At 40.7% G+C, this 13,460-nt stretch overlaps 1 protein-coding gene across 4 annotated transcripts in view; it reads right to left on the reverse strand.

Annotated features, from left to right (window-relative positions):
* Positions 1-13,460, reverse strand: part of TTC3 (tetratricopeptide repeat domain 3) — a 122,462-nt gene that overhangs the window by 14,974 nt on the left and 94,028 nt on the right. For all 4 annotated transcript variants that reach the window (XM_077765454.1, XM_077765453.1, XM_077765455.1 and 1 more), the window contains 3 exons: positions 6,481-6,620; positions 2,783-2,851; positions 1,212-1,308 (listed from right to left, as the gene is read on the reverse strand). In XM_077765454.1, coding sequence (XP_077621580.1) covers positions 1,212-1,308; positions 2,783-2,851; positions 6,481-6,620 — 306 coding nt within the window. The remainder of the gene's footprint in view (positions 1-1,211; positions 1,309-2,782; positions 2,852-6,480; positions 6,621-13,460) is intronic.

Consider the following 13,460-nt stretch of genomic DNA (forward strand, 5'->3'; position numbering starts at 1 on the left):
AAATTATTTTACCTTACAGAGTACTTTTCTCAGATACTGACCTTTCCACAGGGCTCACTGCTTAAGCCATGTCCCGGCATGGAGCCAGGCTCCCGGCATGTATACCCTCAGGAGCGGTATCTGAGCTCCTGTCCCTGGTAAGCAGAGGGCCGGGGGCCTGCACAAGGACCCCCAGGCAGCACGCTATCAAATTCAAAGGCCTCAGAGAAGTTGTTCTCTGTATGAGCTTCAAGAGCCTCTGGATTCATAGCAGCACTCTCCACAATAGCTAAAACATGGAAAGAGCCTAAGTGTCCATCAACGGACGAATNGCCTACGGGACATTTTTGTAAGAGGCACTGCAAGAAATACAGAATTGCTTTCTTTTAATACAGGGGTCAGTAAGCTTCACGGGGCCCAACCGGGCAGACAGGCTGGCCGAATGGTGGTAAATGGGACCTGAACAAGCTCATAAATGTACATGCAGGCACAGGACTCACAGTATACTGGCACTTGGGCTTTTCTTCCCCTATCCTTTCCTTAGAAACAGCTGCACAGTCAGTATTTAATCAAAAGCCCCAAGTCTGTGGACTATATAAGCTAAGTCTTTTTTTTTTAATTTCCCAGAATAATCATAGATATATATATATCAACAAATATTTCTTCTCAATTGAGAAAACAAAAACAATGGTATTTTGGGAACTAAATAAAATACAGCCAGAGATCATTATTTTGATTTTTTTCTCAGTAATGTCTCAAATAATATGTGGACACTGGTATATATTCTTGTGAGGAAAGAGGAGAGCATTTTCTTCTTCTTTGTTTTGAGAGTATATCCTTAGTGAATGGATTAATTTCAAGTTCGTCTTCTAGTATTGGCTCTTAGGTTTTATGTTTGGCTACTTCATGGCATATCACTTGATCTCCGATAATGAAGACATTTTAAGTGTACAGCATGGAAAATTACTGAATTACAAAAATAAGGAAAGCAGACTGCAAAATGTGGTGTTCACTATGAGTACAGCTGTGTAATAAAATGTAAGCACATGGGTTAAACATTAAAAAGTGACAGGCATGGAAAAAGCAGCTATTTTCTGGGAGACAGGATTATGGTGATAGGCCATCCGTCAGACTCCATACTTTTCAGCTGCGTTGTTATGTCTCATATGTAATTCCGCACAAAGCGAACAATTTTGCCATATCTGTCCGTCACTGAAATGTCCTGGACTCACCTCTGCAGCCACCGCTCTTTGAAGACTCTCTTCATAATTCTCTTTCCCTTTCTTTATACACTCCTCTATTTTCATTTTCTCATTTGTAAATGTATCACTGCAAATATTAATGAGAAAAAACTTCTTGAAAAAAAAAATAGATAACTAAAGGCTTAAGCCACATTAGCTTTGAAATCATGACATCGAATGACTTGGATAACTTCTTGCCTAGTGTCTGACACATAGATTCACTCATATGTGCTTTTTATGCTTCACAAATGATCAAAGAAACTTATAAAATTAAAAGTGAGTGTTTGGGGGGGCGCCTGGGTGGCTTAGTCGGTTAAGTGTCCGACTTTCGCTTGGGTCATGATCTCGCGGTTCGTGGGTTCGAGCCCCGCGTCGGGCTCTGTGCTGACTGCCGGCTCAGAGCCTGGAGCCTGTTTCAGTCTGTGACTCCCTCTCTCTCTGACCCTCCCCTGCTCACGCTGTCTCTCTCTCCTAGAAATAAATAAAACATTTAAAAAAAAAAAAAAAGTGAGTGTTTGGTGGAAATGCTGTGAAGCTGGGTCATCCCTTTTATGAGGGCAGGTGGACTATAATATATCTGGCTATAGAACATCCCTCATCCTTCCAGTCAGGAAATTCTCTTTTGACACACATTACAAGGAAATCACCCAAAGGAAAAAAGTGATCTATACAAAGTTATCCTGGCAATATGTTTATAAGAGCTAACAAAAAAAAAAGTCCACGATATATAAAAACATTATTTCCATTAATAAAGGTTAAAACTGTTTACAGGTTCGTAATAAAAATTGTTAATAAAATTGTAGAACAGCTACCACCATAATAAAGTTGAGATTGTTATCTTAAGTAACACAAAAGAAAAGTTCTGAAAATACATTTTTAGGGGCACCTGGGTGACTCAGTTCGTTAAGCATCTGATTATTTTGGCTCGGGTTATGCACTTGCTGTACGTGAGACTGAGCTCCACAATGAGCTTAGTGCAGAGTGAGGAACCTGTTGGGATTCCAGCTCTCCCCCCACCCCACCCTTCAAAATAAATAAATAAATAAACAAAAATAGATATATATAATCTTGTTTACGACATACACATTTTTAGTTTCAGAAGACTTCAAAGGAAAAGAACAGTGAATCAACAATAATAAATTCAGGGTTAAAAGAATTTTTTTTAAATGTTTATTTTGAGAGAGAGCACGAGTGGGGGAGGGGCACAGGAGGGGAGACACAGAATCTGAAACAGCTCCAGGCTCTGAGCTGGGTCTCAAACCAACGAACTGCCTAAGTCAGACGTTTAACCGACTGAGCTACCCAGGTGCTCCGAATAAATTCAGGATTTTTATACTGACAATGTAAAATAAAAATAGTACGAACACTATAAAATAAAAATACTCAAAGAATAAACTTATTTAAATATTAAAGAATAAAATAGAAACAGAAATAAGAGACACATAATTATTTAAAAGAAACAGACAAGCCACAACAATAGATTTAGAAGCCTACTGTGCTGATGCCTCTGGTATTATTAAAAGTATAAGATGACAGTAAAATTAAATTTAAGCTTAATTTGCCTGATTTCAAGGGACTGATCCAGAAGTAATTCATGTTCCTTATCCTTCCCATCGTTTTTCTGGGTATACCTATGAAAGAAAATCACCAAATTTTGATTAATTTTCAAGGGTATTTAAAAACACAATCCCACATAGTAAATTCTACTTATCTTGAATTATTTGTAAACCTCTACATTTTTATTTCATTTCTATTATCTTCTAAATAGGCAAAGAATCTGTGTCATTTTCCTTTTACCTTTCTGCCTAGAGGACAGAAACCTTTTCTTCACCCTAGGTCATATGATTGCAGTACAGACCACACTCTATCTCAATTCACTTCAAGGAGTGCCTCCAGGTGATTCTACATGACCCAGAGGAGTATAGGTGCTGTCAGTCATCAATGGTATAACCAGTGGCTCTCATTCAAAATGGAAACAGCCTTCTCATCTTTAAAGTGGGACTTATAGGGACACCTGGGTGGCTCAGGTGGTTAAATGTACGACTTCCACTCAGGTCATGATCTCATGGTTCATGAGTTTGAGCCCTGCGTTGGGCTCTGCACTGAGGGCTTAGAGCCTGGAGCCTGCTGCACATTCTGTGTGTGTCTCTCTCTCTGCCACTACCCCACTTTCACTCTGTCTCTCTCGCAAAAATAAATACAGCCTAGTTAACACACACATATCCAGTCTGATAACCTGCAAAACAAAGTGTAAATCTTTTTTTATTTTAATAAAAACATTTTTTTAATCTTTATTTTTGAGAGAGAGAGTGAGCGAGAGAGAGGGCGCGTGCCTGAGTAGGGAAGGGGCAGAGAGAATCTGAAGCAGGCCCCAGGTTCTGAGCTGTCAGCACAAAGCCCAATGCGGGGCTTGAACCCAGAAGCCATGAGATCTTGACCTGAGCTGAAGTGGACGCTTAACCTATTGAGCCACCCATGTGCCCCAACTAACTTGAATTAAAAAATAAATAAAAAGTCTCCCAGCAAGATCAAATTTCAAGGGTGGGGAGGGGATCTGCATATGAAAAGATCTGAACATATGGTATGCCAGAATGTAAACCCAGGATATCTGGATTACTAAACCATTTTCTTATTTAAAACTTCCTGAAAAACACTTTTTTCTTTACTAAAGTACAGTTGACTCTTGTACAACATAGGTCTGAAGTGTGCTGGGAGCATTTATACACAAATTTTTTTCAATATAGTATAATACTAAAAATGTATTTTCTCTTCCTTATGACTTTCCTTTTACTTAAAGTTTATTTACTTTTGAGAGAGAAAGAGGGTGTGAGTGGGGGAGGGACACAGAGAGAGAGAAATCCCAAGCAGGTTTTGCACTGTCAGCGCAGAGCCTGATGTGGGGCTCAAACTTATGAACCGTGAGATCATGCTCTGAGCCAAAATCAAGAGTCAGATGATTAAGCAACTGAACCATCCAGAAACCCCTTCCTTGTGACTTTCTTAATAACACTTGTTTTCTCTAGTTTACTGTAAGAATATGGTATATAATACATATAACACACAAAATATGTGTTAACTGACTGTGTTACCAGTGAGGCTTCCGGCTAATAGGAGGCTATTAGAAGCTAAGTTTTGGGGGAGTCAAAAGTTAAATGTGGATTTTTGACTGTGTGGGATTTTCAGCACCCCTAAACCTACATTGTTCTAGGATCAATCCCCTAATTATACAATTATTCCTCTGATCAGAGTTTTGCTTCAAAACTTAAGACTACATAGAAGTTTTAATATAAAAAAGAAGCTTTACTTTAAAATTCAAGTATAAAATTTTAGATTTAAACCATTTATTTAGAAAGTACAAAGAGCAAAGCACATAAAGAAGCCCATAGCTTATTTTTAAACTGGGGATAGAAAACAGCAAAAAATATATTAATAAAGTGAAAAAATTCAATAAAAACTTTGTTCCTCAACAGAAATGGATTTTTATGCTAGCACAGAAAAAAAATTTTCCTTATCATTAATAACCTCATTTATTTTGTCTAGTTTAACAGTAAATCTGAATTGAGCATACAAAAATCTATATTAAATATAAATATTCCTGAATCTTTGAATAACTTAACTACTGACATGCTCAAATACTGAGAGGGATAAACCATGGGCTGTACCAAATCTATGTTTTTCCTATACGTACATACCTATAATAAAGCTCAAGTTATGAATTAGGCATAATAAGAGATTAATACAATAACTAATAATAAATAAGAACAATTACACCGTAATGAAAGTCATAATGAAAGTGGTCTCTCTCAAAGTGTCTTACTACACTGTCCTCGGCCTTCTTGTGATGATGTGAAATGACAAGATGCCTGTGTGATGTGATGAGGTGAGGTGAGTGACACAGGCAGGTGACACAGCATTAGGCTACTACTGACCCTCTGACAATATGTCAGAAGGGAAATATCTGAGCTTGACTGCCACTGACTGCAGGTAACTGCAACGGTGGAAAATGAAACTCTGGATGGGGCAGGGGGTCCTGTACAGAGCTCTGCAGATGTTATCATTTCCACACATGTGTTGTGATGGAACTACTCTGAGCAGATGCCAAATGACAAGACACAGGCAGTGTTTTATATTTCACTGTTCTTGTAAGGGTTAAACACTGCCAAATTTAATGCTAGCAAGACCCATAATGAAGTCATCTGATCCTGTGGCATGGCAAATGGAAAAAGCACCAATGTCCTGAAAGGTCAGAGTGGTAGTGTGGCCCCCACAAGACATGCCTCCCCTTCTTCATGCCCTTAAATCCCCAGGAGGCCTGCTGCTTGCTTTAGACTACAGAACGTGGTGGAAGTAATACTCTGACGGTTCTGGGCCTGAACCTTCACGAGGCACGGCAGCTTCCCCTCCTGGACCCTCCCGAGCCCTCTGCCACCACATACGAAGCCTGGCTACCATGCTGGAGACCACATGGAGAGGCCATAGAGATAAAACTCCCATGAAGAGGCTACTTGGAAATGGAGCAGCCATGAAACTACACCGAGAGAAAAAGCCAGGACATCCCAGCATCCTGCTGAGCCCAGCCCCTGAGCCAATTCCCAGGCACATGAAGACCAGTGTAACGGCCCAGCGGAACTCAGCACAGTTCCAAGATCATGATCACATAAAATGGCTGTTAATATAAGCCACCAAATTTGAGTGTCTTGTTACACAGTGGTAGGTAACAATTAAGCTGAGGAATCATATGATATGCCACCATCTAGAGAAGAGAGGGGTTAGGAATGGACCACAGAGAATCTTAAACTTGGCCTGCCTGAGAACTGTATTACCTGTATGCGTCACCAAATCCTTCATACCACAAGACCAAATTTTAGTAATTTAAAGGTTCAGGATGAAAGTAATTATAAATAATCATCACAGAATCTTAGTACAGGAAAGAGCCTTAGCTCTAGACTAAGCCCCTTACTTTATAGACAAGGAAAAAATGGGGCAAAGATGTAATGTTCGCAATAAGGGGAGGTGTCCTGACTAGAAGGAAGTCAGCTATTTGGTCATTCACAGCCCCGCTTTATCAGCAAACATGGTAGTTTAAAGGAAAAATTTTAGGTAAGATAAGTCCCCACAGAACTGGTCTCTAAAATGACATGAAAACAGTATTTAAATTTGTACTTTACCTGATACAGTCTGAAACTAAACATCGAAATGTTAAAATAACAACAAAAAAGCCCCAATAATAAGAAATCATTGCCTTTCAATTGTTACTTACGTTTCACTGGCATTTAAAACCTTTTTCATTTTCTTCTTTAGTGCTTTCAGATTTTCTTGGATTTCTTTTTTCTCCTGTTGCCACTTTTTAATTTCCTTTTCCAAATCTTCGAGGAACCAATCTAATTCTGTCTTTGATATCTAAAAACATTTTTAGAAAGCATTTAAATAAATAGGAAGATTAAAAAAAAAAAAGCCCCAAAGACCAGAAGTGTGGTGGTGTGTTAGTTCAATCAGTGACGCCAGTTTAGCAGAGCACACTCAGGACCTGGGCTGAGCCTGGGCCACAGAATCACACGACACACAGCCTTGGGCCTCGCCTGCCCTCGCCGGATCAGGCTGGGGGAGGCTCTCTGACAAAAAGGCACAGAGGCAGGACAGACTAGCTGGTATCTGGGAAGGGCTTCTTAAAACCAGTGATTTCTGATTTCTGTCTTTAAAGATGAGATGACATGTTGGAGACTGGATTCCAAGCAGTAGGAATAGTGAGGTAGAAGGATAAAGAGGAAGGCATATCTGAACAAAAGCAAGAGGCACTACGTGGCTGGAGTACGAAGTGGGCATAGGGAAGGCAGGGCAGGGAGAATGGTACCCGAGGTGACCTGGGTTCAAATTATAAAGGAGCTTATAAGCAATGCTAAGGAGGGTGGACTTTACCCAGGAGATAACAGGAAGCCAGTGAAGACTCTTAAGCAGGGTAGTGAGATGATTAGATTCTGGTTTTAGAAAAAGAACTGAAAGACGCAGAGATGGATTAGGAATGGGTAAGCGGGCACGTGAAAGTGGTAGACCAAGCCAAGGCCTTCATATTTTCTTGACTGTGACCCCAAATAACAAATACATTTTAATAATTCATACCATAGGTACATATGCACACACATGCAATCTGAAAGAGAACTATCCTTTCTGAGATGCTTTTTGATATATCCAATCTATTCAATTATTAAAAACATGGGGTTCCTGGGTGGCTTAGTTGGTTGAGTGTCCAACTTCAGCTTAGGTCATGATCTCATGGTTCGTGGGTTTGAGCCCCAGGTCGGGCTCTGTGCTGACAGCTTAGAGCCTAAGCCTGCTTCAGATTCTGTGTCTCCCTCTCTCTCTGTTCTTCCCCTGCTCATACTCTGTCTCTCTCTCTCAAAAATAAAGATTAAAAGAATTTTTTTAACAATTCCAGTCACCACCATTAAACTGATTTCATAGCCCATTATGAATTATACCCTTAATGTTAAAAATTATGTTAGAAGAAGGTAAAATCTCTTTTAAATCTCACTGTAATACTCCTAAGTGAGAGACAATAAGGATTATGGTAGGGATGATAAAAAGAAGTAAATGAAACTTTAGAAGAAGAGGAAAGATGAGATCATGTGTCTAAGTGGGATATAAGACATAAAGCAGAAGTTGACAGGGTTACCTGGGTGACTCAGTCGGTTAAGAGGCCGACTTTAGCTCAGGTCATGGTCTTGCAATTCGTAAGGGAGGCCCGTGTCAGGCTCTGTGCTGAGAGCTCAGAACCTGGAACCTGCTTCAAATTCTGTCTCCCTCTCTCTCTGCTCCTCCCCCACTCATTCTCTCCCTCCCTCTCTCTCTTTCACTCTCAAAAATAAACATTAAAAAAATTAAAAAATAAAAAAGTTGACAGGGTTAAAGATAGGTTTCTATCTTTGATGAATAGTTAAAAATCCCATTAGCAAAAAAGAGCACAGAAGATGTACAAGGCTAGGAGGCATGAAAACAGACACAGTAACCTAGATATGGATGTTTAAATCTATGAATAAGTAAAATTGAGAATTCCATAATTTTGACTCTGTAGTTGTTTTTAAAAATTTTTTATTTTTGAGAGAGAGAGAGAGCAAGTAAGCAGGGGAAAGGGATAGAGTAGGGGAGAGTAATCTCAAGTAAGAGAGAATCTTAAGGAGGCTTCACGCTCAGTGTGGAGCCCAACATGGGGCTTGATCTCAGGACCCTGAGCTGGAAACTTAACTGACTGAGCCACCCTGGCACCCAAGACCCTGCAGTTATTTTCATGGAACAGAGCAGAAATTTCTAAGTGTTTGACAAAGACTAGAAATCAAAGGAATAAAAATACTGAGTTCAAAGAGCTTTTCAACATAACCATTTAGGAAGAAACATTCTTCTGAGTCTAATTCGTCTATACAACAACAGACACCTTTATTCTAACAGGCACAGAACAGCACACAGTCAAGTCAGGTATGCTTTGCTCACCAAAATAGCCTTTCCCAATATGGGCAACTCCCACCATATTCCAAGTCCGCCAACCAGTTGGTTGTTGTGACTTGGAATGTATTTCCCCAAGAAAAGCCATGTTAGAAACGTTAGATCTCCACCAGTTCCTTCCAGGATGCACCTGGTTACACTGGTGAACTGGATGCAAGGAGGTCTAGAGGGTTCAGGGAGGCAAGTCCTCAGACCATGAGAGTCTATTTGTAGAAGACGCAGTCTTATCCTGAGTGCTGGGAGCAGAGATGAGGTGCAGGGAAGGCAAAGGGGCAGTGCAGAATCTCCTCTGAAACCTGCCTGAAAGAGTCCCATCTGCAGTAGCCTCCGCCTTCCTTCTGGCATTCATTTCGTCCTCCAAGGACCCTTTTCCCGCAAGACCAAGTTTCACTGGACCCCTGATCTAAGCGCCGACAGATGGCATGCTGGCCTCCCCAGCATGTACTTCAAACACCCTTTCCCCTCTTTCAGGTCTGTCAGCACCCAGAGCCCCTCACTGCTCTCAGGGATTCTGAAGAACCCCCTGGCTTGCCTAGAAGTGCTCACACATCATTCTTGCCCAAGTGACTCTCTAATCCAGAGGCAGTCTACACACACGCTTTATCTGGGAAGTCCAACTGTTTCTGCTTGCTTTTTAATTTTTTTTTTTAATGTTTATTTATTTTTGAGGGAGAGAGCAAACGAGCATGAGCAGGGGAGGGACAGAGAGAGAGGGAGATATAGAATTTGAAGCAGGCTCCAGGCTCTGAGCTGTCAGCACAGAGCCTGACATGGGGCTCGAACCCACAGACCGTGAGATCATGTCATGACCTGAACTGATGCTGGAGGCTTAACCGACTGAGCCACCCAGGCACCCCATCGGTTTGCTTTTTAGAATGTAAACGTGAGGGTGCCTGGGTGGCTCAGTCGGTTAAGCATTTGACTTCGGTTAAGCATCTGACTTCGGTTAAGCATTTGACTTCGACTCAGGTCATGATCTCGGAGTTTTGAGTTTGAGTCCCACATTGGGCTCTGTGCTGACAGCTCAGAGCCTGGAGCCTACTTCTGATTCTGTGTCTCCCTCCCTCTCTCTCTCTCAAAAATAAACAAACATTAAAAAAAATTTTAATAGAATATAAATGTGGTATCTCTGGCCTGGTCACAGGGGCATTTGGGTGGAGATACCGACCAGAATTTCAGGTGGTGTGACAAACAGAAATGAAAATCTGTTTTTTGAAGCAGGGTAGTTAGCCTTCCCCAGATGGAAGGCAAAACACCATGCGAGCCCTGGCCTTCCTGGTCAGCTTTCTTATGCGGGTGCTGCTTTCTGAAATGTCTTCTGAACCTATAAATTCTCTAAAAGCTTTATGTCATTTTCCAAAGTGTCATCCATTCAGTGCTGGCAGATGTATAGGTGGGGCACATGCTTGTAAATACTTGTCACTTATAAGTAAAAGTTTCTCTCTATTAACACTTCTAATAATATGTGAATCAGGGAATAGAGCAATATTTATAAGAAGTTTAAATTGTAATATTTTCCAGTTTGAAGCTCTATGAAAATCAGCAATTGCTTAGAATGTGAGCAGGTTACTGAAGGCACGGCCTCCTCCCTCAGAGAGGATGCTGTCCCTGAAGCCAAGCTACACTGCTCTGTGCACAGTAATGGTCTTCCGGCCAAAGGCCCACCGACCTAGAGGAAGGACGTGTCTCCCTCCTCAGCCTGTCTCAAGACACCACAGTTTGCGATGTTCCTGGGAGACAGACTGCTAACAGTCCAGGTCCTTAAAGACTTCCAAGGACCAGCCTGGGGGCAGGATCAATTTCACTGGCCGTGAGGTACACAGGCCAGCTGTTTTTAGGCAGCAGAGGTTCAGTTCAGTGACAGTCCTTCTAAGAACAGTTTTACGTAACATTTTCTTTGCTGTGACACTGCCAATCCTGAACCTGTTGAGTCACTGTGAGGGAGATGACCACCATGTCTACGCTGCTTACAAAATCCTGTATTCCACTGGTTCACTTCTACTCCCGTGACCAGTGTCCACATGTGAGCTTTGCTGCCAGTAAACAAGCCAGCCTGGTCTCCCACCTGTCCTGTGCTTCCATTCTGGGCCAATGATTTCATCTCAGATTTAGCCCTTTGGCCAGGAGATGAGGCACAGCCACAAGGCTTAAGAACCTACTTGGCAACAAGTACCGAAAGGAGTTTAGTATCAAAAGGCACAAAGTATTATAAACACACACACACACACACACACACACACACTTTTAGTTTAGCCACAGAAAATGCTACATGAGTTCATCTGCGGTTTGTACTAACTACCCTGTAATGACATAGCTACCTCACAGTGCCAACTAGGTCAGCTATCATGAACTTGTCCCCAGCTACACGATAGAGAATGATCTGAATCCTTTTCTTTGAAACATTAGAATTAAAGACAAAACTGACTATACACAACTACATGCTCTATAGGCACAGCTTACTGGCATAATTATAAATACTTCCTGATTTTTTTCTCTCAATTAGAAAAATTTGGTTTCCATACCGCTTTTTAAAAAATCTCAACTTTGTTCCAAAATATTAATTGAAATGTATATACAAAACAGGAGCGGACACTTAACTGGGTGGCACACTCAGTTAAGTGTCCGACTCTTGATTTCAGCTCAGGTCATGATCTCATGATGAGTGGGGCGGAGCCCCATGTCACACTCTGCGCTGACAGCATGGAACCTGTTTGGCATTCTGTCTCCTTCTTTGCCCCTCCCCTGCACGTTCTCTCAAAATAAATATAAAAAAAAAAAAAGACAAAATAAAAAGAATGCTAACTAGGTAAAGAAAACAGAATAAAAAGATAAAAATGATAATACAGAACCAGAAGTGAGAGCAATATAAAAGTGAGTGCCATGAGGCGTTAGCCATTCTTTAGGAAGAGCACTAAAACTTTTCTGGTAGACAAAATCCGAGGAAATACAGTGAGCTATAGCCACAAAATAAAAATAAGTTTGTTGCACAAAGAAGCCCAGGAAGTGAAAGCAGAGAGAAACAACTTCTACTGAAGGAAGCATCCAATATATTTTGTCAAATGAAAGGATGGATAATATCCTCAACCATGTACTAGCAAATAATCAAGCAACAATCTTCACAGAAGGGCAGGCCTGATGTCCTCTGATGTAAGCGGACATAGAACATGCAGCCACAATTCACTGAACCCAGCGAACCAGTTCTTTGGCGCTCACACACACGTTTGGTAACATCAGCAGAGCTCCTAGTCGATACACGAGGGTCAAAGATGACAATAGCTCGGTGGGGGAAATATGCATAAATGACAATTACTACACCATACACAAGAATTAACTCAAAATGATCATAGACCTAAATGGAAGAGCTAAAATTATACAGCTCTTAGAAGAAAATACAGAAGTAAATCTTGGTGACCCTAGATTATGAGGTTTCTAAAATATGACATTAAGGCATAAACAACAAAAGAAAAAAAGTGGACAACACTGAAGCTAAAAACCGTGCTGCAAATGATGCCATCAGGAACCTGAAATGACAACCCGCAAAATGGAGATGGGAGAAACAGATTTTCAAGTATGGAAGATGGGAGAAAATATTTATAAGTCATGTATTTGATTAGCAACTTGCATCCAGATTAAAGATATATGAAACCCTTAAGAAAAATAATCCAATTAGTAAATAGACAAAGGATTGGACAGACATTTCTTCAAAGAAGATATACAAACAGAAAATAAGCACGTGAAAAGATGCTCAACTCCACCGGCTCTTAGGGAAATGCAAATCAAAGCCACAATGAGAAATGACTTCATACCCATGAGGATGGCTGCAATCAAAAAGATGGATGATACTAAGCGTTAATGAATACGTGGAGAAGCTGGAACCCACAACTATTTTCACAGTCTGGTGGTTTCTCAAACACTTAAATATGGAGTCAGTGTAGGACCCCGCAGTTCTGCTCCGAAGCATATATCCTCAAGAAATGAGGACATGTGGTGGGCCTGGGTGTCTCAGTTGGTTAAGTGTCTGGCTGTTGGTTTTGGCTCAGGTCATGATCTCATGGTTTGTTGAGTTCGAGCCCTGTGTCGGGCTCCGTGCTGACAGTGCAACAGTGCAGACCCTGCCTGGAATTTTCTCTCTCTGTTCCTCTCCTGGTCTCTCTCTCTCAAAATAAATATGTAAACTTAAAAAAAAAAAAAGAAATGAAAACATATATCCACACGTATTCATGGCAGATACTCATCGCAGCATTATTCACATAATCTAAAAGTAGAAAAAAAAGTCCATCAACTGATGAGTGGATAAATAAAACGTGATACTGTCATATTACAGGATATTACTCGGCAGTAAATTAGAAAAAGTGCAAGTGCAAAATCTAACAGCGCATCTAATGGAACTAGAGGGAGAGCAACAAGAGCACCCCAAACCCAGGAGAAGAAGAGACATAATAAAAATCAGGGCAGAACTAAACAATATAGAAACCAAAGAAACAGTTGAACAGATCAATGAAACCAAGAGTTGGTTTTTTGAAAAAATAAACAAAATTGACAAACCTGTAGCCAGGCTTCTCAAAAAGAAAAGAAAGAGCACTCAAATAGACAAAATCATGAATGTAAATGGACTCATTACAACCAACCCCTCAGAAATACAAGCAATTATCAGGGAATACTATGAAAAATTATATGCCAACAAATTGGACAACTTAGAAGAAATGGACAAATTCCTAAACACACACTCACTACCAAAATTCACAC

This window comes from Crocuta crocuta, unplaced genomic scaffold (assembly GCF_008692635.1).
Source record: "Crocuta crocuta isolate KB4526 unplaced genomic scaffold, BGI_CrCroc_1.0 scaffold84, whole genome shotgun sequence".
Classification (NCBI taxonomy): domain Eukaryota; kingdom Metazoa; phylum Chordata; class Mammalia; order Carnivora; family Hyaenidae; genus Crocuta; species Crocuta crocuta.